General features: G+C 44.8%; 1 protein-coding gene across 1 annotated transcript in view; it reads left to right on the forward strand.

Annotated features, from left to right (window-relative positions):
• The window catches only part of LOC138978702 (integrator complex subunit 11-like), a 38,951-nt gene that overhangs the window by 7,465 nt on the left and 4,195 nt on the right, over positions 1-27,291 (forward strand). Inside the window, exons 7-15 of the mRNA XM_070351496.1 lie at positions 1,775-1,873; positions 2,338-2,511; positions 3,277-3,396; positions 4,790-4,885; positions 6,640-6,762; positions 8,391-8,480; positions 11,230-11,392; positions 12,852-12,962; positions 25,844-25,908. Of these exons, the coding sequence (XP_070207597.1) occupies positions 1,775-1,873; positions 2,338-2,511; positions 3,277-3,396; positions 4,790-4,885; positions 6,640-6,762; positions 8,391-8,480; positions 11,230-11,392; positions 12,852-12,962; positions 25,844-25,908 (1,041 nt within the window). The remainder of the gene's footprint in view (positions 1-1,774; positions 1,874-2,337; positions 2,512-3,276; positions 3,397-4,789; positions 4,886-6,639; positions 6,763-8,390; positions 8,481-11,229; positions 11,393-12,851; positions 12,963-25,843; positions 25,909-27,291) is intronic.

A 27,291-nucleotide genomic window follows, 5' to 3' on the forward strand; every position in this document is an offset into this window, starting at 1 on the left:
GTGGACATTTTTATCTATGCCTATACAATTTTGCCTGGAAAGACCCTTTTGTCAATCGTGGGATCTTTAATGTGCACACCCCAATGTAGTGTACATGATGATAATAATGAACACTTATTAATCGCGCCTTCTCACCGAAGCTCACGTCGATGTACAATAGCAAGCTGCACAGACTCATACCGGGTGAGCAGGGGATAAATTTACAGAGGTTATGAATGGAAAATCTGAGAAAGCAAGGTCTCTTCTTCTTGTCGTTCGCTGTTAGATCGTCAGTCCGGACTGCAGGGCGAAACGTGCTGTCCCCTCCAAGTCCTCTTTGGGGCCGTATAGCTTCTTTTGTAGCGCTGTCTCCTCTGGCCAGGTGGTGTCCCTCAGAGCACTGTGGTATGGACAAGCCTGCAGGATGTGCTCTGCTGTCTGATTCCTGCCACACGGACATAGGGAGGGAGGGAACTAGCTTCAGCTTTGTGGCCATATGATGGTTTAGTCTGTTATGTCCAGTGCGGAGTCTGAGTAGGACGACTTGTTCTTCACGTTGGAGCAGGTGGTAGTCATCTTTCTCCGCTAGAAAGCAAGGTCTCATGAAGTCTCAAAAGGTGTTCCACTGTAGCGTTTTTGCTTCCTTTTGTTTTGCGCTTCAAGAGGTTGAAGTCATCAGTTTTGTTATTTTGGCAGTATTCCTTGAAGCTCTCACTGAGGTATTGATCACCTCCTTAGGCACGGGGGACCGGCACGGTTGGCCTAGTGGTAAGGTGTCCGCCCCGTGATCGGGAGGTCGTGTGTTCGAACCCCGGCCGGGTCATACCTAAGACTTTAAAATTGGCAATCTAGTGGCTGCTCCGCCTGGCGTCTGGCATTATGGGGTTAGTGCTAGTACTGGTTGGTCCGGTGTCAGAATAATGTGACTGGGTGAGACATGAAGCCTGTGCTGCGACTTCTGTCTTGTGTGTCTCGCACGTTATATGTCATAGCAGCACCGCCCTGATATGGCTCTTCGTGGTCGGCTGGGCGTTAAGCAAACAAACAAAAGACACGGGGGCAGTGGCCTAGTGGATAAGACATCAGCCTCTTAATCGGAAGGTCGTGAGTTCAAATCCCGGCCGCGGCCTCCTTGTGGGTTAAGGGTGGACATTTTTCCGATCTCCCAGGTCAACTTATGTGCTGACCTGCTAGTGACTTAACCCCCTTCGTGTGTACACGCAAGCACAAGACCAAGTACGCACGGAAAAGATCCCGTAAGCCATGTCAGAGTTCGGTGGGTTATAAAAACACGAAAATACCCAGCATGCTTCCACCGAAAGTGGCATATGGCTGACTGAAGTGGCTGTCTCAAATTGTTTAGATACACATGGGTGGGATTCTTCCGGTATATGCCAGAAATCCGGATTCGTAATGTCTGTGGTGACGTTTTTTTGGTTGTTAATTATACAAATCCTTCAGCGTCTGGAGGCCCCCAGACCCCCCTTAAAATTCTTCACGATTCATGACATTTTTCAGTTCCCACCCATGGATACATTTAGAAACTCACAATAACATATGTTAGTGTGGCTGTCTCTTATATTTTTTTTTACAAAAGACGGGAAAGGATATTAGTTTGGATGTGTAAAAATCTTTAAATCCCAGTATTCCTCATACTATTCTGCTTGGGTGATGCATATGTCTTCCAAGAACAAACCTAGCAGAGTCATAAGCTGTCTCGTAGGTTTTCCATCAACAGAATCTGCAAGAGTGTCATCTTGTTTGGATGTGCTGAAATCTGTATGTTTATCGACAGGTGGATGATGAGCTGGAAATCAAGGCGTACTATGCAGGTCACGTGCTGGGTGCCGCCATGTTTCACATCAAAGTGGGGCAGCACTCTTTTGTCTACACGGTACGTAGCCTCTGTCCGCTCAGCTTATGAGGGGGTGTCTTCATTTTTGTTCAGCATGCTTATTAATGTATGTTTGCCACATATTTCCCTCCTAAGTAGATTGCATACAGGATCTGGCTTTGTTGCAGAAAATGTATAGATTGAATGTGTTTGTCATTCTGTTATATGTATGTGAATACACCTACTTTAGTTACTTTTATTAATTTGTTGTTGTTGTAGCCACTGTTTTAGAGTGTTTCTTTTTTTTGTTTTTTTGGTGTGTGTGTGGATTTCTTAAATGACGTAAGACATTATTCTGCATATGTGTCATGATGTTTTGTTTGAGGTTACATTATGTTATTTTGTTTACCCATTATATAATTGATGAATTGTAGTTCTTGCAAACAGCACAAAAAAAAAAGAAAAAAAAAGGAATAACTCTTATAAGGAGTACAAGCATTGACAGATGTTACTATTCATTTCAGGGTGATTACAACATGACGCCCGACAGACACTTGGGGTCAGCGTGGATTGACAAATGTCGTCCTGACCTCCTCATCACCGAGTCCACCTACGCCACCACCATCCGCGACTCCAAGCGCTGCCGCGAAAGAGACTTCTTGAAGAAGGTCCACATGTGTGTGGAAAATGGAGGGAAGGTGAGCGATTGTCTGCATTGTATCTACATGTAATGACAAGGCAAGAAACGAGTGACAGAGGCAGCCTGCTCCACACATTTTACCAATACCACAACCAATTCTACCCAAACATCACTTTCCCAGAAAAAAATAATGTCAAACAGTAGCAAAATGTTAAGAAACGACACCAGTTTGATTATGTTTAGGGACTGATCAAAATGTCAGTTCGTTATTGACAGGTGGTCGCTATGGAAAAATATAAAAATAAATTCATCTGTAATTCGTGGGGGGTGGTTGTTTTGGGAAGGTTGTTCTTTTGTGCAGGTGGTTGATATCAAGAGGTGGCGTGGTTGTTTTTAGCAGGTGGTTGATATCAAGAGGTGGCATGGTTGTTTTTAGCTGGTGGTTGATATCAAGAGGTGGCATGGTTGTTTTTAGCTGGTGGTTGATATCAAGAGGTGGCATGGTTGTTTTTAGCAGATGGTTGATATCAAGAGGTGGCATGGTTGTTTTTAGCAGGTGGTTGATATCAAGAGGTGGCATGGTTGTTTTTAGCAGGTGGTTGATATCAAGAGGTGGCATGGTTGTTTTTAGCAGGTGGTTGATATCAAGAGGTGGCATGGTTGTTTTTAGCAGGTGGTTGATATCAAGAGGTGGCATGGTTGTTTTTAGCAGGTGGTTGTTATCGAGAGGTTTTCACTGGGGCGGGTTTGACTATTTCTATATATCCTTGTCTTTGGGTTGAAGCTTTACTCTAAGCAGTTTTGATGAACATTCTGTCTTCAGGTGTTGATTCCAGTGTTTGCGTTGGGAAGAGCACAGGAACTGTGTATTTTGCTGGAGTCATACTGGGAGAGGATGAATCTCTCGGTGCCCATCTTCTTTTCACTGGGGCTGACAGAAAAAGTGAGTTTGCTTGAAAGGAGAGTGAAGGAATTTGATATTATGTGAAAGAGAGAGTGGTACATGAATGTATTCTGATGGACACCGCTTCATTGTCATTTTGAAAGGATTTTGTCTGATCGTAGCCCTTATGGTGTGTGTATGTGTGCGCGTGTGTGCAGGCATGCATACGCGATGATGCATGTTTATGTGCGAGTGAGTGAGTGTGTTTATGTGTGTGTTTGAGAGAGAAAGAGAGAATAATCAGAATTGAATTTAACTTAATTTTTTGAGGGTGACAGAATAAGCAATGCAAACATGCTTTTTTTCGACCGGCCGTCGCCCATTGAGGAATAACTCAATAACTAGAAGAAATCGAACTTAAGTTAACTACAGTAAACATTACATAATTATCATATCAAGATATATGGGATTTGATTGGATATTCGCCAAACCGAATTCTTGAATATAATGTTGTAAAAGCTGCTGTGTCATTATTTATGAGGAAAAATGTTGTAAATATGACTGATGATGTTTGTATTACCTTACCACTGTTTAACGGCAAAAATGTGTTAAGTGCCAGAGAATATAGGAAAGAGATTATTAATATGAAAACAGATGTACCATGTTCCGGAGGATTTTGGAAGAGAAAGTTTAATGTAGAAATTGATGAACGATCTTGAATAGTTGCCTATCAGTCAACACAAGAGACTAGATTAAGAGTTTTACACTGGAAAATTATGCACAACATTTATCCGACCAACATTCTCCTGTGTAAAATGAAAGTAACGGAAACTAATAAATCTAATTACTGTTGTGATGTAACTGATTTCATTGAACACTTCTTTTATGAATGCCCGGTTGTATACACATTCTGGAAGTTTATTGAAGAATTTATTTTTTGTACTTTAGAAATTAAGATTGTTTTGAAAGTTAGTGATGTTTTATTTAGTATGCATTTTGTAATGGTGAAAAAGGCAACTATGTATAAATTGAACCACATTATCTTAATCGGAAAGATGTGCGTTAGTATATATAAAAAACAAATTCGTTTTTACCGTTGGAAAGTATTTTTAATAGGCAGTTACAGATAAGAAGCATTTTTGTGTGAGTGTTGGAAGAACAAAACGTTAAAAAAGTTAGCTTGTACCCGATAAGTTATATTTAATTCATTGTATGAGATATTGTTAATTGTAGTTATTTATTTGAATAAAACTGTTTGAAAAAAACACACAAAAAACCAACATGTCCAGCAGTCAATAAGACATTTCAAGATGCATTTTGAGAGAGAGAGAGTGTGTGTGTGCTTTTCCTTGTGAGATACAATCTAGTTTGTCTATTCTAATGGTAGCTTATGCAAAAGGTATACCAGCAGCCGTCTAATACAGTTGAAATTGAATGTTTTGTGTTTGCACAGGCCAACCATTACTACAAGCTGTTCATCACATGGACCAGCCAGAAGATCAAGAAGACCTTTGTCCATCGCAACATGTTTGAATTCAAACACATCAAGGTAAGCAGAAGAACAATGTTAAAAAACAAAGGATTACTGTGCTCACCGATACAAAGACGACACAACGACGATAACGAATTTTCGCTTCTGGAAGCTTCATCAGGAAAAACAAGAACACAAAAGACAACAAAAAGCAGACGCAACACGGAACGAACAAGGTTTGAAAGAAAATGGAGGGGAAACACGCAAAAAAAGGGAAGGAACTCTAGGAACGGAAATGAATGAAGAACAATGTCTAAAAGGGAAACAATTCTGTACTCATCAATACAAGGACAGCACATGCAATACAAAATCAAATGTTCGCTTAGAGAAGTTTCTTCAGGACTAACACACAAATAAACATAAAGGAAAGGCGGGGATGTAGCTCAGTCGGTAGCGCGCTGGATTTGTATCCAGTTGGCCGCTGTCAGCGTGAGTTCGTCCCCACGTTCGGCGAGAGATTTATTTCTCAGAGTCAACTTTGTGTGCAGACTCTCCTCGGTGTCCAAACACCCCCGTGTGTACACGCAAGCACAAGACCAAGTGCGCACGAAAAAGATCCTGTAATTCATGTCAGAGTTTGGTGGGTTATAGAAACACGAAAATACCCAGCATGCTTCCTCCGAAAGCGGCGTATGGCTGCCTAAATGGCGGGGTAAAAACGGTCATACACGTAAAAGCCGTGGGAGTTTCAGCCCATGAACGAACAACCAAACATAAAGGAAAGCAAAAAGCAACCGCAGCATGGAACGAAAAAAGTATGAAAAGAAGATGGAGGGGAAACTTCTTCTTCTTCAGCGTTCCAGAATTGTCTGGTTACGTGTGAGCTCGTTTGCCCATTTGGGTTCCCCACACTATACTCTGAGAGCATAGTCAGCTTCACTCCGCTTTCGTTGAGTAGGCATGCTGGGTATTTTCGTGTTTCTGAAACCCACCGAACTCCGACATGAATTACAGGATCTTTTCCGTGCGTACTTGGTCTTGTGCTTGTGTGTACACACGAAGGGGGTTAAGTCACTAGCAGGTCTGCACATAAGTTGACCTGGGAGATCAGAAAAATCTCCACTCTTAACCCACCAGGCGGTAGCGACCGGGATTCGAACTCACGACCTCCCGATTAGGAGGCCGACATCTTACCACCACGTCACTGCGCCCGTCTAGAGGGGAAATAAAAAGAACAATGGTGACTGGGGGTGTGAGCTAGAAATAAAAGACAAAAAAAATACTGTACTCACGTGTTACTGTTTACAACGGTTTCAACCCTAGGTAACTTTGTCGCCTTAGTTAACATGTCGGCACACTATTTTTTTGTCTTTTTACATCAAGGTAAGTCCAAAAGACCTCTTGTTGTACAAGTCTTAACAATTATGTTTTTTTTTTATGTTCTCGATGTGTTCAGAAATGTTCATTATGAGTATAACGGTATTAAGGATCATTATATCAGAGAGGCACACAATTTGAGATATAAACTAGCACAAGAGGAAATGAATTCAATTTCCTTCTTGTCATTTTCTTCTTCTTCATCTCTGTCTTCTTAGTTATTCATTTGTGTCTTCTTCTTCTTCTTACACATCTGTTGTTTTCTTCCCTCAGGTGCAGGGACAATAGTTAACCCCTCGTTTATAACATCAGTTGTCAGCTCTGGTTTTCAACAGATCTGTACAGTGCTGTTTGATATTTGCAGACATTTGTCAGTAAAAGTGTACTGCCTGGCTGATTTTCCTCATGACAGTTTGTGCTTACTGTTTACTAATATTGTTTTTACATTGTTGCAGCCCTTTGACCGGTCGTACATTGACAACCCCGGCCCCATGGTTGTGTTTGCCACACCAGGAATGTTGCATGCTGGCTTGTCGCTGCAGGTCTTCAAGAAATGGGCTCCCAATGAAAAGAACATGGTGAGTTGATGCAGTACTCTCCTTGAGTGGTGTATGTGTGGGGAGGGGTTTTGGGTGGATGAGAGGGTGGGGGGGGGGGGGGGGGGGGCTGGATGAGAGGGGACGGGGGATAGAAGAGAGATGGACCTTGATGTGCCTGGGAACAATTTAGATTTATATGCACTCTAGCACAAGGGTTGAGTATTTGCAGATGTTTTTGTTTGAGTTCATAGCTGTCCATGGAAGTGCTATGTCAACATGAAGCAATACAAAGTATAAACTGATGCATTATTTTAGGCAAAGGTCTCAGGGCTTGGAAACAAGAATTCACACATGCAGGAAAAAGAAGAAACAATTGGGCAGCTCTGTACTGTATGGCAGCTCTGTACTGTATGGCAGCTCTGTACTGTATGGCAGCTCTGTACTGTATGGCAGCTCTGTACTGTATGGCAGCTCTGTACTGTATGGCAGCTCTGTACTGTATGGCAGCTCTGTACTGTATGGCAGCTCTGTACTGTATGGCAGCTCTGTACTGTATGGCAGCTCTGTACTGTATGGCAGCTCTGTACTGTATGGCAGCTCTGTACTGTATGGCAGCTCTGTACTGTATGGCAGCTCTGTACTGTATGGCAGCTCTGTACTGTATGGAAGCTCTGTACTGTATGGAAGCTCTGTACTGTATGGCAGCTCTGTACTGTATGGCAGCTCTGTACTGTATGGCAGCTCTGTACTGTATGGCAGCTCTGTACTGTATGGCAGCTCTGTACTGTATGGCAGCTCTGTACTGTATGGCAGCTCTGTACTGTATGGCAGCTCTGTACTGTATGGCAGCTCTGTACTGTATGGAAGCTCTGTACTGTATGGAAGCTCTGTACTGTATGGAAGCTCTGTACTGTATGGCAGCTCTGTACTGTATGGAAGCTCTGTACTGTATGGCAGCTCTGTACTGTATGGCAGCTCTGTACTGTATGGCAGCTCTGTACTGTATGGCAGCTCTGTACTGTATGGCAGCTCTGTACTGTATGGCAGCTCTGTACTGTATGGCAGCTCTGTACTGTATGGCAGCTCTGTACTGTATGGAAGCTCTGTACTGTATGGCAGCTCTGTACTGTATGGCAGCTCTGTACTGTATGGCAGCTCTGTACTGTATGGCAGCTCTGTACTGTATGGCAGCTCTGTACTGTATGGCAGCTCTGTACTGTATGGCAGCTCTGTACTGTATGGCAGCTCTGTACTGTATGGCAGCTCTGTACTGTATGGCAGCTCTGTACTGTATGGCAGCTCGCTTTCCCCATGGAGAAAGCAGCCCAAATTTGCATGAGGGAAACCTCACAAAACTATATGTGACCCTCCACCACGAAATGAGTCGCATGTCACCTCGCGCGGTTCTGCGCTAGGCTTAATATAAGTCAGGGGAGTGTCTGGTAACAGTGTGAGGGTCACCTTAGTCACAGGCTTATAACTCAAAAAGTTTTCGCTCTTTTTTAAATCGGTTTTCACCACTTGATAGAGCATAAAAAACTCTTAAGGAAAATGTAAAAATATGAAAATCATGCAAAGGTGACATGCGACTCATTCCGTGGTGGAGGGTCACATATGATACTTTATCCTTATCCTCATATCTGAGACTGATTTTCATTTGTGTGCAGGTGATCATGCCAGGCTACTGTGTGGCAGGAACCATTGGTCACAAAATCCTCAACGGTGTGAAGCGCCTGGAGTTTGAGAACAAACAGACTGTACGTCCTAGTTTCAGACAAGATTGAATGCTCTTTTGAATCCCGTGTTGAAAACAATCCTGCATCTCTGGAGCTAATTTGAGTATCACATTCTTATTTCTTTGTATTTGTGATTATTTCTGGTCATATGCATGTCACAGAAGGACGTACATCTGTTAGAGCAGTACCTTTTTTTCAGAGTTTTATTTTGTGTTATTTTATCTCTGGGCCTATTTTGAATATCACACTTTAATTTCATTGTATCTGTGACTATTTCCATGTATGCATGTCACAGCTGAATGTACGACTGTCAGTGCTGTACACTTTGATAAGTATTGCATTCTATTTTATCTGTTGGCCTTTTTTGAATATCACTTTTGACGGGCGCAATGGCCTAGTGGGTAAGATGCAGGCTTTCTAAGCGGAAGGTCGTGGTTTGGAATCCCGGCCGGCCGTGCCTGGTTGGTAATGGTGTAGATTTTTTCGATCTCCCAGGTCAACTTATGTATAACTTATGATAAGACACCTGTTGGTGTATTATCCCCCTTCGTGTGTACACGCAAGCACAATATCAAGGCCAAAAAAAAAAAATGCTTTGGTTACGGTTTCATGGCCAAAAAAAATAGGGTAGGTAGGTCGATGAAACTTTTTTTTTTTTTTTTTTTTTTTTTTGGTTGGTCCCTCTTGAAATGATAAAAATAGTTTTCGAGAGTCATGCCAAAGTCCAGTTCGAAAGAGTCTTCGGGCTCGGCACTTATTTTCGTCGACCCAACACATTTTATCCCGAACAGTTTGCCGTCCAAAGTTGGATGAAAATCATGAAAAATGTCCACCAAGGTTGCACTTTTCGAGTACCGACTTATCAGTCGTGTTTGTTCGATATGAACGCACTTTCCGAATACGATTGCAAATGCAGACGACATCTTTTTACGTTCGCGCAACGAACGAACGCACGAGACTGACTTCCCTTGGATATGGGAGTTGCTCGCCGGCGATCGATGTTTTCTCTGTGCCGTGGTGTTGTCGTTTTCGGTGGGTTTTTGTGTGTGTGTGTGGTTTTTTTTTGTGTATGTATGTGTTTGGTTCATTTTATTTTTAGCTTTAGGACCAAAAAAAAAGTTTAGGGTCGGCCCAAAAAGTTAGGGTCGGTCGGGAAACCGTAACCAAAGCATTTTTTTTTTTTGGCCCAAGTGAACACGAGGGCGGGGGATATAGCTCAGTCGGTAGCGCGCTGGATTTGTATCCAGTTGGCCGCTGTGAGCGTGAGTTCGTCCCCACGTTCGGCGAGAGATTTATTTCTCAGAGTCAACTTTGTGTGCAGACTCTCCTCGGTGTCCGAACACCCCCGTGTGTACACGCAAGCACAAGACCAAGTGCGCATGAAAAAGATCCTGTAATCCAAGTCAGAGTTCGGTGGGTTATAGAAACACGAAAATACCCAGCATGCTTCCTCCGAAAACGGCGTATGGCTGCCTAAATGGCGGGGTAAAAAACGGTCATACACGTAAAATTCCACTCGTGCAAAAAACAAAAAAAACACGAGTGTACGTGGGAGTTTCAGCCCACGAACGCAGAAGAAGAAGAAGAATATCACACTTTAATTTCATTGTATCTGTGACTATTTCCATGTATGCATGTCACAGCGGGATGTACGACTGTCAGTGCAGTACACTTTGATAAGTATTGCATTTTATTTTATCTGTTGGCCTTTTTTGAATATCACTTTTGATGGGCGCAATGGCCTAGTGGGTAAGATGCAGGCTTTCTAAGCGGAAGGTCGTGGTTTGGAATCCCGGCCGGCCGTGCCTGGTTGGTAATGGTGTAGTTTTTTTTCGATCTCCCAGGTCAACTTATGTATAACTTATGATAAGACACCTGTTGGTGTATTATCCCCCTTCGTGTGTACACGCAAGCACAATATCAAGTGAACACGAGGGCGGGGGATATAGCTCAGTCGGTAGCGCGCTGGATTTGTATCCAGTTGGCCGCTGTGAGCGTGAGTTCGTCCCCACGTTCGGCGAGAGATTTATTTCTCAGAGTCAACTTTGTGTGCAGACTCTCCTCGGTGTCCGAACACCCCCGTGTGTACACGCAAGCACAAGACCAAGTGCGCACGAAAAAGATCCTGTAATCCATGTCAGAGTTCGGTGGGTTATAGAAACACGAAAATACCCAGCATGCTTCCTCCGAAAGCGGCGTATGGCTGCCTAAATGGCGGAGTAAAAAACGGTCATACACGTAAAATTCCACTCGTGCAAAAAAAAAAACCACGAGTGTACGTGGGAGTTTCAGCCCACGAACGCAGAAGAAGAAGAAGAAAGTGAACACGGAAAAGATCCTGTAATCCATGTCAGAGTTTGATGAGTTACAGAAACACAAAAATACCCAGCATGCTTCCTCTGAAAGCGGCGTATGGCGGGGTAAACACGGTCATGGGAGTTTCAGCCCATGGCGGAAGAAGAAGAAGAAGAATATCACTCTTCTATTTTATTGTATCTCATTATTTTCAGTCAAACCTGGACGTGCGACTAGTAGTGCAGTACTTGTTGTTAAAGATCTCCATTCATTTTATCTTATCTCGGGACCTTCTGTGAAAATAATATCACACTTATTTTTCATTTTTGTGTGGTGTTTTTGTTTTTACACAGCTGGATGTGCGATTGTCAGTGCAGTACTTACCTTTTTTTTAAAGTGTTTTAGAGATCGTTTTATTTTATCTATGAGCCTCTTTTAAAGATCATACTTTAATTTCATTGTATTTATGCCACAGCTGGACGTACGACTGTCAGTGCAGTACATGTCGTTCAGTGCCCACGCCGACGCCAAGGGAATCATGCAGCTGATATCCCAGAGTTCCCCATCCAACGTGCTGCTTGTTCATGGAGAGGGGGGCAAGATGGCTTTCCTGCGAGAGAAGATACAGAAAGAGTTTGGTGAGAAACTAACTCTGATTTATTTAACAAACCTTTTTGCAGTCTTGTTGTCAATTGCCTCATTCTTCAGTCGCTTACGCACAATTCTTTAAACTAATGCACTGTTTTTACCCCCTCCTGCGAGAGAAGATATAGAAAGAGTTTGGTGAGACACAAACTCTGTTTTATTTAACTCTTTTCCCCCAGAGCCCCCATTACTGCCCGCCAGATAACACCTGCTGTACACAATGCTACATATGACACATATTTGTTTCTATTTCTGTGATATATTGTATGCTATGATTTTTTGCAATGATGTTTAGCCATAGTCCGTTATACGCATAGGTGTGCGAGAATATGTAAGCGCAGTGCTTTAAAGATGTCCATGTGGGAATGTGTAAGTGGGCGTAGTCGAATGTCCATGTGGGAATGTGTAAGTGGAGCATATAAGAATGCCCATGTGTGAATGTGTAAGCGGAGCGTATAAGAATGTGTAAGTGGAGCGTGGTCGAATGTCCATGTGTGAATGGGTAAGTTGAGCGTATTAGAATGTCCATGTGTGCGATGTGTAAGTGAGACATGGATGTGTTCATGACTGAATGCGTAAGCACAATGCAAGGAATGGCCAGAAAGGTATGTGGGAGGTGTGTTTATAACCTGCCCTGTTATATAGTGCTATATGTCTTATGTAAAAACAATGTCCTGTTTGTATTATTGTTATGTACCATGCCTGAATTTCTCCATGAGATAATAAAGTATTCTTATTCTTATTCTTATTCTTATTCTTTCTACTGGCTACATGTGGTGTTTGAGCAACATTTTGGAAAATTTGAAGTACACATGTAGATACTTTCAAACTTAGCTACGATTTTTTTCAAGGTTGAAATTGAGTTAGTTTGAGTTAGGTTCCATGCCATGGAGAAAATGGGTTAACAAACAATTTTGCAGTGTTGTTCTCATGCCTCAGTCTTCAGTCACTGACGCAAACTTCTTTGATCTCAAGCATTTTTCTGGTCGACCATCCAATAGTTTTGACATGTAGGACAATATTTTTTGTCATTTGGACATTTGTACCGATACATATTCTCAATCCAGGTTCAGCTGACCTACTGTTCTGTCAGTCTGAGAACATGTTGTTGTTTCTACTGTTGTTGTTGAATTGTTCATAGTTTGTATAGCTGTATTTAGATTGATGAGTTTGTTGCTCGTGAAAGCAGTTATTTTGTAGCTTTTTTATTTTCGTAATGATTCTATAAATGTTTTTATTGCATCTTTTGTGTGTGTGTGTGTGTGTGTGTGTGTGTGTGTGTGTACATGTGTGGGTGTGTGTTGATCTGTCTGTCTGTCTGTCTGTCTGTCTGTGGGATGGGGATGGGTGAGTGGGTGTAAGCATGTTTATACTAAATATTTTTCAAGAAACTCCCTTTTCACACTCATTTCACCAATTCCTTTTTCAATCTCCTGCTTTTTTTTGCTGCAGGTATCAACTGCTACATGCCAGCCAATGGAGAGACAGCGATCGTCCCCGTCTCACACAACCTCCCGGTCACAGCCTCCGTCAGTCTGCTCAAACGCCACGTCACTGTCTCTGGTTAGTGTTTTGTCATTCTCGTACAGTGGAGCCCTCCTTTTAAGCCCCTGCAAAAAAAGCTGTTCAGACCCGTGGAGGCTCGATCGGCAGAAGACCACCTTTCTTCTTCTTCAGCGTTCCAGAATTTTCTGTTTATGTTTGAGCTCGTTTGCCCATTTGGGTTCCCCACACTATACTCTGAGAGCATAGTCAGCTTCACTCCGCTTTCGTTGAGTAGGCATGCTGGGTATTTTCGTGTTTCCATAACCCACCGAACTCCGACATGGATTTCAGGATCTTTTCCGTGCGCACTTGGTCTTGTGCTTTCTCGTGCACACGAAGGGGGTTAAGCCACTTAGCAGGTCTGCACATAAATTGACCTGGGAGATCGGAAAAATCTCCACTCTTAACCCACCAGGCGGCCGCGGCCGGGATTCGAACCCACGACCTTCCGATTAAGAGGCCGACGTCTTACCACCTCGCCACAGTGCCCGTCTTCCTCCATTTTAAGACCTGTTTTTTTTCTCAGATTGTTTGTTCATAAGCCCCCCCCCCCCCCGCGGGTTAGGGGGAAGAATTTACCCGATGCTCCCCAGCATGTCGTAAGAGGCGACTAATGGATTCTGTTTCTCCTTTTACCCTGGTTAAGTGTGTCTTGTATAGAATAAAGTCAATGTTTGTAAAGATTTTAGTCAAGCAGTATGTAAGAAATGTTAAGTCCTTTGTACTGGAAACTTGCATTCTCCCAGTAAGGTCATATATTGTACTATACGTTGCAAGCCCCTGGAGCAATTTTTGACTCACATGCGAAGCAAAAGTGAGTCTATGTACTCACCCGAGTACTTCCGGACGTCCGTCCGTCCGTCCGTCCGGAAAACTTTAACGTTGGATATTTCTTGGACACTATTCAGTCTATCAGTACCAAATTTGGCAAGATGGTGTATGATGACAAGGCCCCAAAAAACATACATAGCATCTTGACCTTGCTTCAAGGTCAAGGTCGCAGGGGCCATAAATGTTGCCTAAAAAACAGCTATTTTTCACATTTTTCCCATTTTCTCTGAAGTTTTTGAGATTCAATACCTCACCTATTTATGATATATAGGGCAAAGTAAGCCCCATTATTTGATACCAGTTTGGTTTACCTTGCTTCAAGGTCAAGGTCACAGGAGCTCTTCAAAGTTGGATTGTATACATATTTTGAAGTGACCTTGACCCTGAACTATGGAAGATAACTGTTTCAAACTTAAAAATTATGTGGGGCACATGTTATGCTTTCATCATGAGACACATTTGGTCACATATGATCAAGGTCAAGGTCACTTTGACCCTTATGAAATGTGACCAAAATAAGGTAGTGAACCACTAAAAGTGACCATATCTCATGGTAGAAAGAGCCAATAAGCACCATTGTACTTCCTATGTCTTGAATTAACAGCTTCGTGTTGCATGACCTTGGATGACCTTGACCTTGGGTCAAGGTCACATGTATTTTGGTTGGAAAAATGTGTAAAGCAGTTCTTAGTGTATGATGTCATTGCTAGGTTTAGTTATTTGACCTTGACCCTGAAGGTCAAGGTCATGTAAAGGTCAAGGTCAAGCATGTGAGTCGTATGGGCTTTGCCCTTCTTGTTTGATTAGTGCTTTTGTGAACAAGAAACAATTGACAAGTGGCTCTATCCCATCTCCCCCCCTTTCCCCGTTGCAATACAACCTTCGTGGTTGAAAACGACGTTAAACACCAAATAAAGAACAAAAGTTGTTCATAAGCTGTGTATATTTATCTCCATTTTTATACTTCCTCTCTTTTAAGACATGACTTTCTCAAATTTGTGAAGGTCTTAAAAGGGGGGGGGGGGGGGGGGGGGGGTCCACTGTAAGTAATAAAATAATATTATAATTACATATTCTTACGCCGAATCACATGATTTGCATTGACCCACTTCGATGCTTAGGTTATGATAAAAGCTACCCCGTCTAGGTATAAGGGGAGCAACCCCAACTAAAAAAGTGACTGCACCAGCATGACTGGCACCCTGGGTTACGTCCCATGCAGCACACTACGTCATCAATGGTGCTGGTCACGTGATACCCCTCCAATCGACTACTATCACTCAAGGGTGACGGTTGTGTTCGCTTTTGCTCTGGCTGGTTTTGTGTCTACGGCACCCACCGGCCTCGGCCCCCGTCTACTTCTTGCTGGCTTGCAGCTGGTGAGATCGTTCATTTTTTCTTGTATGTTATTGTTTCTGCTGTGAATTTCGCATGTCCGTTGGACTCTGAAGTTTTCAGCAGTTGTTTGGCTTCCTCTCGGTCGCCATTTGCATTAGCACGTTGTCTGGCTTCTGTTGTTTTAGCCGTGTTCGGTCTATTAACGCTGTCGTAGCTTGCTTTGTAGCTGCCGTCGGTAGCTTTTACGTACGTGCTTATCTATTTGCTTGCTTGCTTCTGAAATGTTTGTGTCTGTACGGACTTTATTATTTTCAGACTTGTGGCTTCCTCCTTGGTCGCCATTTTTAGCTAGCATGTTGTTGTTATGTTGATTTTTCGTCCGTACTCGGACGTTTAACTCTTTGTATAGCTAGTTGTTTAGCTGCCTTTGGTAGCTCCTAAACTGGTTTTAGCTGCCCTCTTTGCTGGCTTCTGAAAGGTTGGCGTCCTTTCGGACTTTGCTAGTTTCAGTTGTTTGATTATTTTTCTCTCGGTGCTTACATGGCCGTTAATGAGAATTAGAGGGAGCTAAGGCCGAGGGTTAGGGCTTGGGCCCTGCTAAGCTCTATCCCTCAGCAGCCTCTTATTTTGAAGAACTCCGTTGTTGTTCATGTTGGCACAATTTTAGGCAATTTTTTACGTTGTTCTGTGCCGTTTTTTATGTTACGGACGATTGGCCGTCTGGCTCTCTGCCGTCCGTTTTGGCCTCTAAGGCTGTCGTTTTACGTCTGTTTCGGCTCCAGAGTCTAGGGCTCTGGGGTCTGCACTTATCTTTTGCTTATTTCCAGAAATAGATTCCCTCGTTCGCGAGGTTTGCCGCGGCGGACTTCGTCGCCAGCTCTGCCCCCCGCCTGGGGGTTAGGCGACGTTCTCTCCTTCAGACTCTGGGTCTTCTCCGGACCAGGCTGCTGTCCACCGCGATGTTTCTGGACGGTCCCTTGGGGATCTTCTTCTCCTCTTCCTGGCCGGCATTTGTTGCCTTCCGCTTGCGGTAGCGCAACAGTGCATGTCCCTCCGGGGATCCGGCCACTTCAAGGTTGGTGTCTGCAGCAGCCGTTTACGGCAGCTGCACTTCCGGTTTCCGGAATCGGATGTTCTCCTGCTAGTGAGCGACTTGCGTTCACGTCGGGTCAGAACCTCTCCGTACTCCAGCAGTCGGTTCCGACAGCTGGGCTTCCTGCTTTGGCAGGAAGTAGGGGTTCACCGTCTAGTGAGCGACTTGCGTTCACGTCCGGACCGAACCCCGCCTTACACCAGCAGTTGTACGCGACAGCTGGGCTTCCGGCTCCGGCCGGAAGCAGTGGTTCTTCCGCTCGTGCGCAGCCTGCTGTCACGTCCGGTGCGTCCCACATCTTACGTCAGCAGTCGTCCGCAACAGCTGCTTCCGGCTCAGGCCGGAAGTAAAAGGCTCACTGGCTAGTGTTCGGACTACGTTCACGTCCGGTTTGAGCCTTGCCTTACGTCAGCAGTCGTCCGCGGCAGCTGCGCTTCCGGTTCCGGCCGGAAGTGTAGGTTCACCGGTAGTGCACAGGCTGCTGTCACGTCCGGTTTGGGCCTTACCCTACGTCAGCAGTCGTCAGCGTCAGCTGGGCTTCCGGTTCCGGCCGGAAGTGTAGGTTCACTGGTTAGTGCTCAGGTTGCTGTCACTTCTGGTTCGAGCCTTTACCTACTTCAGCAGTCGTCCGCGACAGCGCCGCTTCCGGTTACGGCCGGAAGCGTAGGTTCACTGGTTAGTGTACAGACTGCTGTCACGTCCGGTTTCGAGCCTTGCCCTACGGCAGCAGTCGTACGCGACGGCTGTGCTTCCAGTTCCGGCTGGAAGAATCGGTTCACTGGTTAGTGCACAGGCTACTGGCACATTCAGTTCGAACCTTGCCTTACGGCGGTGGTCGTACGCGACCTCTGCGCTTCTGGCTGCGGACGGAAGTGTGAGCTCACCGGTTAGTGCACAGGCTGCTGTCACTTCTGGTTCGAGCTTGCCCTACTTCAGCAGTCGTCCGCGACAGCTTTGCGTCTGGTTCCGGCTGGAAGCGTAGGTTCACTGGTTAGTGCGCAGGCTATGGTCACGTTCGGTTTGAACCTTGCCTTATGTCGGCGATCGTACGCGACCTCTGCGCTTCTGGCTCCGGCCGGAAGTGGGGGCTCACTGGATAGTGGACCTGCTATGGTCCCATCTGGTTTGAGTCTGGTTTTTTCGTCAGCAGTGCCCTTTGGGCTTGCAGGCTCCCTGCCTCAGGCGGATTAGCAGCTACCACACACTTCGGTAGTGGGTTCTGCCATTCTCCTCACTTCCTGTGCCTTTGGTCTTCGACGCCTCTCATCCTCCTCTTAGTCAGGGGTGAAGTTTGGCCGTTGACCTGCAGGAAAGGGGCTTCAGGCTCCGGCCTTCCCAGCTTCGGGACATTAGCGGCTCAGAGGAGGTTGCCTTTGCCCAAGATGTCCCGGAATTTGCTGTCGTCTTTTGCCCCTCTGCGTGCACCTTTGCCGGTCACGCCGGAACTTCTTCTTTGGGGAACGTTTTGAGTCCCCTGCTCTCTGAGCAGACTCTCTTCCCCTCTGAGGAAGTGGGCAGACAGCTTTTGGAACTTGCTTTTCGGAGACACTCCTTTACGGAGTCCTTGGCGCCCTTTACACTCAGTAAAGAGCAGGACGCAGGGGATGCTTTCTCCACCTTTGCTAGGGCGAATTTAGAACGGAGAAGGCCTTCCTCTCTGCACAATGCCCATACGGTCATGTACAGACGGGACTTGTTCCTCGCCCATTCCTAGTTTGTGAGGAATCAATGAGACACCCTTAGTTCTTCTCCCTTGGTGGATGGGTCTCTCTTCGGCCTCCTGGCCTCTAAGGCCTCCTGGCCTTCAAGTCCTCCTGGTCTCTGAAGCCTCCTGGTCTCTTAGGCCTCCTGGCCCCCAAGGCCTCCTGGCCTCTAAGGCTTCCTGGCCTCCAAGGCCTCCTGGCCTCCAAGGCCTCCTGGCCTCCTAGGCCTCCTGGCCTCTAAGGCCTCCTGGTCTCCAAGGCCTCCATGGCCTCCAAGGCCTCCTGGCCTCTTAGGCCTCCTGGCCTCTAAAATCTCCTGGCTTCCAAGGCCTCCTGGCCTCTAAGGCCTCCTGGTCTCCAAGGCCTCCTGGCCTCCAAGGCCTCCATGGCCTCTAAGGCCTCCTGGCCTCTAAGGCCTCCTGGCCTCTAAGGTCTCCTGGCTTCCAAGGCCTCCCTGGCCTCCTGGCCTCCAAGGAGATAAAGATTTGTAGGGACCTTCAGGTCTCTTCTTTTGCTCTTCAAGCTTTGAAGCAGCAAAACGGGCTCTACCTAAGCAGACTCAGCTTTTTCAGGCTAGGTCCTCAGCTCAGGTTTATCCGGAGAGGTTCTTCCTTTCACAGACGTCTTAGTCTGTGTTTTTTGGGAACAACAGCCGGCATTAGGGCATCCGGGTTTTTTAGCCTCGGCTGGTACAACAGCCATTTCTTCCGTTGGTGGTGGTGGTTGTTGTTTGCTCTTTTGGACTCGGTCCTTGTGGGTCTTTCGCCGATTTAGACTCTGTCTTTCTCTAGCGATCGGACTTGTTCTGGTGTTTCGTCCAAACTTAAGGTTTACTTGAGTTGGCCTCGGAAGTTACATTCAGATTTTACTGAGTTTGCATTGGTTTTAGCAATGCATGGTGAGGGGTCATTCTTGTGGCCTATCACTTTTCTCAGCTTTATTGGCTAACCCTCCCCTTTCGGTGGAGGTCTAGTTAATTTCCTGGTTTCTTGGTGCGGGCTTTCAGCCCAGCATCTTTGATGGCAGGTCTACGGGCGTTCCGGCTCTCAGCCTTAGCTCGTGTAATAGTCTCCTGCCTGGCATGGGCGACTACGGTCTCCGTGTCTCTAGAATTTGTGTCTTCCTCTTCTCCCTCATCCTGCCATGAGGCGAGTCGGGTCGACTTCCGGTGGGGTGGGTTGCCTGTTAAGGTCACCCTTCTACCACTTGCATCTATTACGGACTCTTGCCTGTTGTGTTCCGTGTCTGATTCTTGGTTCTGAGGTATCAGACGTGTTTGGTTTTTCAGCCAGACTCAGGAATTTTCTGGGCTCGGTCGGCCGCGAAATTTACTTCGGGCCCTTCTTCTTGAGAACTCTCGTTCAGGGAGTCTTAAGGCTGGTTAGCTTCACAGTTTTCTGTTTTTCCTTTCCAGTCTCGTTTCTGTTTTGGGTTTTTGATTTTCTTTCATTTACCTACAAGCAGACTGCTTGGTGATCACTCTGACTTTAGTCATTTCGGTTAGAGTCACCGGTCACATCAGGCTTTGGCCACCGCGATCTCCGCTCTGCTGGCGGCTTACACTTTTCGTAGGCCGCTTCTTCCTCTGTTTACCTCCCTCTATGCTTCTGCATGGACTGGTAGTGGACTTCTGGTGACCGTCTCTTCTGAGATTTTTTGCTTTGAGTTTGACTCTGGTTTTTTGTACTCAGACGTCTCTCTCTCTTTCTCGGAAACAGGTCACTCCTCTCTGGAGCTGACCGTTATCTCTCCGGCCTTTCGGGCCTCTCTCCATGCCAAGGCTTTAAACTTTGGCATGATCGTCTTACGGTCCTGGGGAAGGTTGGTGCTTTTCATTTATGATCGGTCAACCTTACGCTTAGGCGTTTCCAGGGTTTTTGGCATTTCCTTCCAATAGTAAGGGGGGGGGGGGGGGGGGGGGGGGGGCAGCTTGTCTGTCCCTCTACTCTAGTCTAACTCCTCTGTCGCAACTCATAACTGGAATTGATCAGATTGCTTAACATTTATGAAACTTGGCATAATTAATAATAAAGTAGTTGTTATTGATTTCTGATACAGAGCCATTGCAAACATTCGATATGTTTGAAGAAAATAATACTTTAAAACCAACACTTGAGCAGACGAACTCGGATCAACAGCATCAGCAGCAAATGGTTTGCAAAAATAAAAGAAAGGGAAAAAAATATTTATCTGCTTTGAAACATTAGCAGCAAATGTACATATATCGTCAAAATATTTATTTGGCATGTTTACCGCTTCGTTTCTTTTATAATTACTCCAAAGCATGATCAATACCGCAGTTAAGCAAATTTCAAAATGGCCGCCTTCGCACGAAGCAAAGCAACTTGAAATCGCCCAAATGAGTTTGCAAGGTAAGTTCCAGGCTTAGTTTGAAAGTGTTTATCGTTGTTTAAGTAGGTGACATGTCGTTTCACTCCGAGTGTGCCAGCACCGGCCCTCTACCCGCCAAACCCCCACTAGGCAGGGAAAGTGGTTCGACCTTGCATGAATGCAGGGCAAGTTCGAGTTTGCTAGCTAAAATTGCTGCTAGTGCTGCCTTGTCTAGATCTGGAACTTTTTCAATTGGATTTTTTCTCTCTATTATACTGGAATAAGTGGGTGCTTTTCTAGATCTAAGCATCGACCGAATTAGATAATGATGTTCCTTGCATTGCATTCTCCTAAATCTGTTATTCTAACCAGTTTGTTTAAGAATATAATTGTTCGTTTTTTGTTGATAAGCTTACAAGATTTTTTCTTTTTTAAGTAAGTGGTTTCACACGTACAACATGAGACCCACATGCACTAGACAATGGAAGTTGAGGTCCTCGTTCAATACCACAAATGCCAGTATTATACTTCAGACTCCTTTTGGAGGAATGTGTGGGGTTTGGGTGTTGAACTTGAAGTGGCAGATTGTTTGCACAGGTATGAATGTTCGTACGTTCGTACGTGCACGCATGTATGCAGGCATTTGTTTGTCAAGCAGGAACATGCAACATTTTGTTGACCGTATGTGAGTGCGTGTGTAATAAAACCAACGACAAACAATACAAAAAGCTCCAGCTCTGCTTCTTCACCAGTCACAGACGCATTGCGTTGTTCAGCTTTCCAGAAATATATTAACTCAGTCAGAACCGGCTTCATGAATATTTTATTTCAGGTAAAAGTCAATCGAATCTACACAAAAAAAGGTTATTGCGTTGTTCTGTCTTTGAGATATGGTACACAATAATGATCATTATTAGTGTGTCCCTCATTTCTCTGCGAGGTGTGACTGAAGATTGAAACTGAGAGTGAAGAGAGAGAGAGACATAGCGAGAGAGAGACATAGCGAGAGAGAGAGAGAGAGAGAGAGAGAGAGAGAGAGAGAGAGAGAGAGAGAGAGAGAGAGAGAGAGAGAGAGAGAGAGAAAGAGAGAGAGAGAAAGAAAGAGAGAGAAATGGATGGTTGGTGGTCCTGAAATTTCACGTATCATCCAAGAGTTTGAGGCATCGCTTGACGACAAAAAGATACACCCAGAGGAACATCACCACGAACAAAGCAAGTATTTCCAAGAAAACTTCAAGAGTGATGTGTCAAAACTGACAACTGTGGTTCAAGCAGCAGGCAATCCCTTTATGGAGAGAAGCACAGATTTTGTCACTATCCACAGCAAAAACATCGTCGATCCTGCTGCTCATGATGCAATGAAAAAGCTTCGTAATATCGGCGAAGAACAGTATGAAGCATTTGTCAATGATAGATTTTCTAATCAAACGAAGAAGCTGTCAGATCCCATCAAACGCAACAATATGATGATGATTTCTGGAACAAAACGGAAGAGAAAATCAGGACAATCGCAGCAGATTTCAAGACTGAAAAGTGACTGTTATCTCTTCTCCCGGCTCTACATTGCTTGCCAGACTCGCAGCGGTGGGCTTGATGATTTCTTCAAGTACGAGAATCACCCCTTTCCTCCATCACTGGCCTGTAATGGAAAAATGAGATCAACAACAAAAGCAAGCCTTCTGGAGTGCCTCGAGCCACTTTTGCAGACTACTGATATGGTACCTGACATTCCAGTCATGATCCTGGATGGAGCAGTGGTAGTAAACATGCTCACACCTGGAACAGCAAGAACCTTTGGATCATATTCAGAGGATGTCTTCCTTCCATTTATCGCACGTTCACTTCAAGCTGTTTCACGTCTTTTTTTTTATTTTTTTTTTTATTTTATTTTTTTTTTAAACATTTTATTTCCTTTATATACACATAAACACAGCATAGCATACATCATACACCGAGTTTGTCAACAAAGCGCATACACACGTACATACCTAGACAAGACGCAGACATAGACAGTAGGGTGGGATGTTGAAAAGACAGGGGATATGGAAGGGGGGGGGGGGGGGAGCTGAGGTTGTGGGGGGGGGGGGGGGAGGGGGGGGGGTTGTAACTGAGGTTGGGGGAGGGGAGGGGGGTAGGTGGGGGCGGTGGTCACAATTTAGCCTCCAAGTATACATGGGGTTTAATTATCGGCATAAAAGTATTGTATAACCTGTTATGAGTAAATGGGTCAGGGGGTATCACATTCAAAAATGTTCATACGAAATCAATCAATACAATTATCCTATAGCATCAATGAAAAAAGTGTCTATATAAACACCACTCTTTTTCAAATTTACCATAATAATTATTTACACTAGCATTATACTTTTCGATCAAAAACCTTTGTTTAGCAATTTTCACAAAAACATTTAGTGTTGGGACTGTCTTATTTAATTTGGCTCCAAATATACTTTGTTTGGCAAGGAGAATAAACAAATCAAAAACAGCATCCGTATGAAAGTTGTCTAAATACCCTAAAATGACTAGCTCTTTTGACAAATTCAAATTACTGCAATTTGTGAAATTTTGACATAACCATTCTGTGAAATCAGACCAGAAAAGCTTAACTCTTGTGCACTCCCAAAACAAATGTTCTAAGGTTTCTCGTCTTGATGTTGTATGGGATATCTACAAACCAGATAGCTTGAAAAGCAGCACAAGAGAAAGTAGGGGATTTGGAAAAAGGAAAAGAGTTACTCCTGTCACAGCGATCCCGCAAAACTGGAGCAGTTTCCTTCGTGTTGATGCCAACAAAACAGAGCTGTTCAACTATCTTGCTCAATGCGTCATGACAGTGGAGACAGAAAAAAGTATCATCACCACTCAAGGTCCCATCGCTCTCTCCAACCAACCGATGGATTTGACTGGCATATCGCCATGCAGTCATGACGAAGCGGACACGCGGATGATGGTCCACCTTGCCCATGCAGCACAGGTTAGCAATGGTGTGTTGCTTCGTACTGTGGACACAGATGTGGTCGTCCTTGCTGTAGCAGCTGTGACAGAACATCCTGGACTGGAAGTGTGGATTGCCATGGGAGTTGGCAAACATTTCCGGTACATCGCTGCTCATGACATCGCAAAGGCAGTTGGGATAGACAAAGCACCTGTCTGCCTTTCTTTCACAGCATGACCGGCTGCGACACCGTTTCCTCGTTCAACAATGTTGGGAAGAAGAAGGCATGGGATACATGGCACAACTTCAAAGATATAACAGAAACTTTCTGCCGTCTCTGCACATACCCATTCAGCCTCACTGCAGTCGACATGGTGGCTCTTGAACGATTTGTTGTGCTCCTGTATGACAAAACAAGCAATTGTGTGGATGTGAACAATGCCAGAAAGCATCTCTTCACCAAGACTGGGCGTCAGATTGACCACATCCCACCATCCAAGGAGGCTTTAATACAACATTGCAAACGTGCAGTCTACCAAGGAGCACATATCTGGAGCCAAGCATCCAATCCAACCCCACCCCTTCCTGATCCATCTGACTGGGGGTGGCAGTTTGTGAAAGGAAACTGGCATCCATTGTGGACAACCCTTCCACAGGCTTCAGAAACCTGCCAGGAACTCTTGAAATGTGGTTGCAAGACGGGCTGCAGCAGCAAACGTTGCAAATGCTTCAAGACTGGACTAAAGTGCACCGCTCTCTGCATATGCAATGGTTGCTCCTCGACTTGTCAGAATTAAGGTAGGAAACCTTGCTATTTGTTGAAACCGTTGCTGCTGATGTTTGTTTTTAGTTTTGTTGTTGTTATTTCATTTGACTCTCCACCCCCCCCCCTCTCTCTCTCTCTCTCTCTCTCTCTCTCTCTCTCTCTCTCTCTCTCTCTCTCTCTCTCTCTCTCTCTCTCTCTCTCTCTCTCTCTTATGCGGTCTGCTGCACCGCCTCCCTTCCAAAAAAGCACCTTCCGCGGTGTTCGTCATTGTTGCCATTTCCAACATTGCAAATGAATTGTTGCCATGGCAACCATGACATCCAGTCATAACACACCCCATGCCTCAAACTGTCTACACATCAAATTTGGATCGATTTGGAGCAAAATAATGCCTTCGGTGTTGCCAAAGGCACTCTTTGCCAGTGTTGCCATGGCAACTGGGGTAAATGTAATCCGGCCCCATGTCTCAAACTACCTCAACCAAAAATGTGGTGCAATTTGGAGCATAAATGTGGATTTTAATTCTGTACATAGAGGCAGACACCTGAGGGAACCATAGCCAATATGTGACGTTATGGCTGGTGGGGGGGGGGGGGGGGGGGGGGGTAGGGTTAAATAATAATATTTCACAATGGCTCTGTATCAGGATTTGTTCAGAACACAAAACTCTCTTACTGTGCCAAATTTGGTATTTGTTAAAAGAAATGATCAATTTTGCGACAGAGGAGTTAGACTACTCGGCTCGGGTTATTCAAGACTTGAGCCCCTTTCTGGGCTGTTTTTTATGGTTCAGGAGATGGGAAGAAGTGCTAAGCACAGCTTACGGGCTCTCTGATGCTGTCTTTCGCATTTTTTGCCTGAGCGGCATTGCGACTGTCATTTAGGTTGGTTCTCGGTCCTCGTTCTGTCTTTTGGCAGTGGGCCAGTTCCTGGAAAGGGTTTTAGAGTGAGCTAGATGTTTTCTTTCTCACCGGCTCTTTCCCTGATGTTTGGCAGTGGGCCAGTTTTTTGTCGAGGGATTCTCTTCCCCTCCGCCTTGGCGTAGCTATCGGCTATCTTTCCCCTAGGCTCAGCCCGAGCTCTTTTTTTCCAGGGCCTGGGCCTCCTCCTCGGCCGTTTTACGGTCTGGGAGGTTGGATGATGTCCTGCACTCAGCTTACTGGTGCTCGGCTTTTGTCTTTATCAGTTTAATAGGGAGACATTGCTGCATTGGGCCTCTTCCTTGGCCGTCTTGCGGTCCCACAGAATGAGCGATGTTTTGAATACAGCTTATTGGCGATCAGACGATGTATTCATCGGCTTTTATCTGAGAGACATTGCTTCGCTCTGTAACGATGGATCAAGGTCCCTGCCTGCCTTGGTGGCAGCGGGCCAGTGCATTTCCAGAAATTGATGGTGAGTTTGAACCTTTTTGATCTTACCCACCGCCTGGTTGGAGTTATCTGCAAATCATGTGATTCGGCGTAAGAATATGTAATTATAATCGAAAATTTTTATCTAAATTTTGATTTGATTAATATACTTACCCGAATCACATGAGTAATTCCCTCCCTCCTGCCCCGCTCGATATTTTTGATGTTCTATTAGTCGATTGAAGGGGTATCACGTGACCAGCACCATTGATGACGTAGTGTGCTGCATGGGACGTAACCCAGGGTGCCAGTCATGCTGGTGCAGTCACTTTTTTAGTTGGGGTTGCTCCCCTTATACCTAGACGGGGTAGCTTTTATCATAACCTAAGCATCGAAGTGGGTCAATGCAAATCATGTGATTCGGGTAAGTATATTAATCAAATCAAAATTTAGATAAAAATTTTCGAATTAAAAAAATGGTTTGCTTCCTGTCATCTTGACTTTGAAGACGCGACATTGGAAAAATAAAATTGCATCATTGTTTCCACAGGTGAAGAGGGCCCTGTCCCCAAGGCAACCAGAGTCCTGCATGGAGCGTTGGTCATGAAAAACAATGTGAGTACACTAATAGACCATTTTCGGAAATAACTCCGTCGGGTTTGTATGTGTTGTGGAAGAGTTGCGCCCCACTAACAAAACCTCTTACACTGAACAGGAAACACATGGTCGACCAGATAAAGCCACAATTGCAGCGAATAACTGACTCAGTGTGTATGTTATGCAGTGTTCAAACGATATGATGCTTTTTTCTATTGAAAATCTTCACAAATGAGCCACGATCGCTGCAGCGATTGCTAAGCACACGTGTCACTTTCCCAACGCTGCCGTGACCTCGATCTCAAGCAAAATTCGTGTGACCTCAGGCAAAACTCTTTGTCATCATTTTCACGAGTTTTCATTCACAAACATCTGGGAAATAAATCTCATGTTCCCCATGCAATAACTCGAGGTGGTGAATGGGTTTGAGCTTTCAGGTGAAACGTGGATTGTCAAAGTAAAAGCCAATCAGGCTGATTGTTTGATGTGTGGAACCATCGCGGCTTTGGATTTGTGTTTCCGAGGACAACGATTGTAAGCATTCACTCTCAAAGACCCAATCAATGTTGATAATTACCGCGGCGACTCATGGTCAATTTGCAACTTATCTCTGTAATCGCAAAATCCACAACGAAAAGTCATAAACACTTAAAAGAAAAGAAATATGCTCAACACTTACTGAACTCACAGGTATGATCGCAGCTCTGTACATTTTCAGACTGGAAGAAAAGCGTCAACAAGCTACGTTTGACGTCACATACAAGTTTGACGTGTTATCTCGTGCTACTGTGACGATGCTTTGTGGCCCGGAGTTGGATTCTAAAAATTCGTCTCCCTGTGGGTTATTGTGCATTTTGTTGCACAACCAAAATGATGACAAAAACGATGTTTGGTGGCTTGTTGTCAGACCAGCATTTTGTTGTCGTGTGTTGTTGTCGGCCTTGGTCGATAAAGATGAAACAAAAGACGATATGGTCCCCTTGGACCAACAAAAAAGCTGGTCTGTCAACAAGCCACCAAACATCTTGTAATGTCGCTAAAACTCATGCAAAGTGACCTAGCATTGCAGCAACAGATCGTTAACTGCGATATGTATATTTTTGAAAGAAATGGGGTCATATCGAGCGGACATTGCATAACATACACATTGGCGTCAGTTATTTGCTGCAATTGTTGTTTTACAGGTCAACCATGTGTATCTCGTTCGACCATGCGTTTCCTGTTAAGGCTCTTAATCTGCGATGGGACGCAACTCCCTTCTGCTTGTAAATTCTGACAGAGTTATTTATGGAAAACGTCTATTCTCAAGAGGAGCTAATGTACAAAAATAAAAAATGTATCAGCTTTAAAGCCGAGAGTCTTGCTTCTTTAGGGTAGAACTTGACAATGAATCACCAGGCA

This window comes from Littorina saxatilis, linkage group LG10 (genome assembly GCF_037325665.1).
Source record: "Littorina saxatilis isolate snail1 linkage group LG10, US_GU_Lsax_2.0, whole genome shotgun sequence".
Classification (NCBI taxonomy): Eukaryota; Metazoa; Mollusca; class Gastropoda; order Littorinimorpha; family Littorinidae; genus Littorina; species Littorina saxatilis.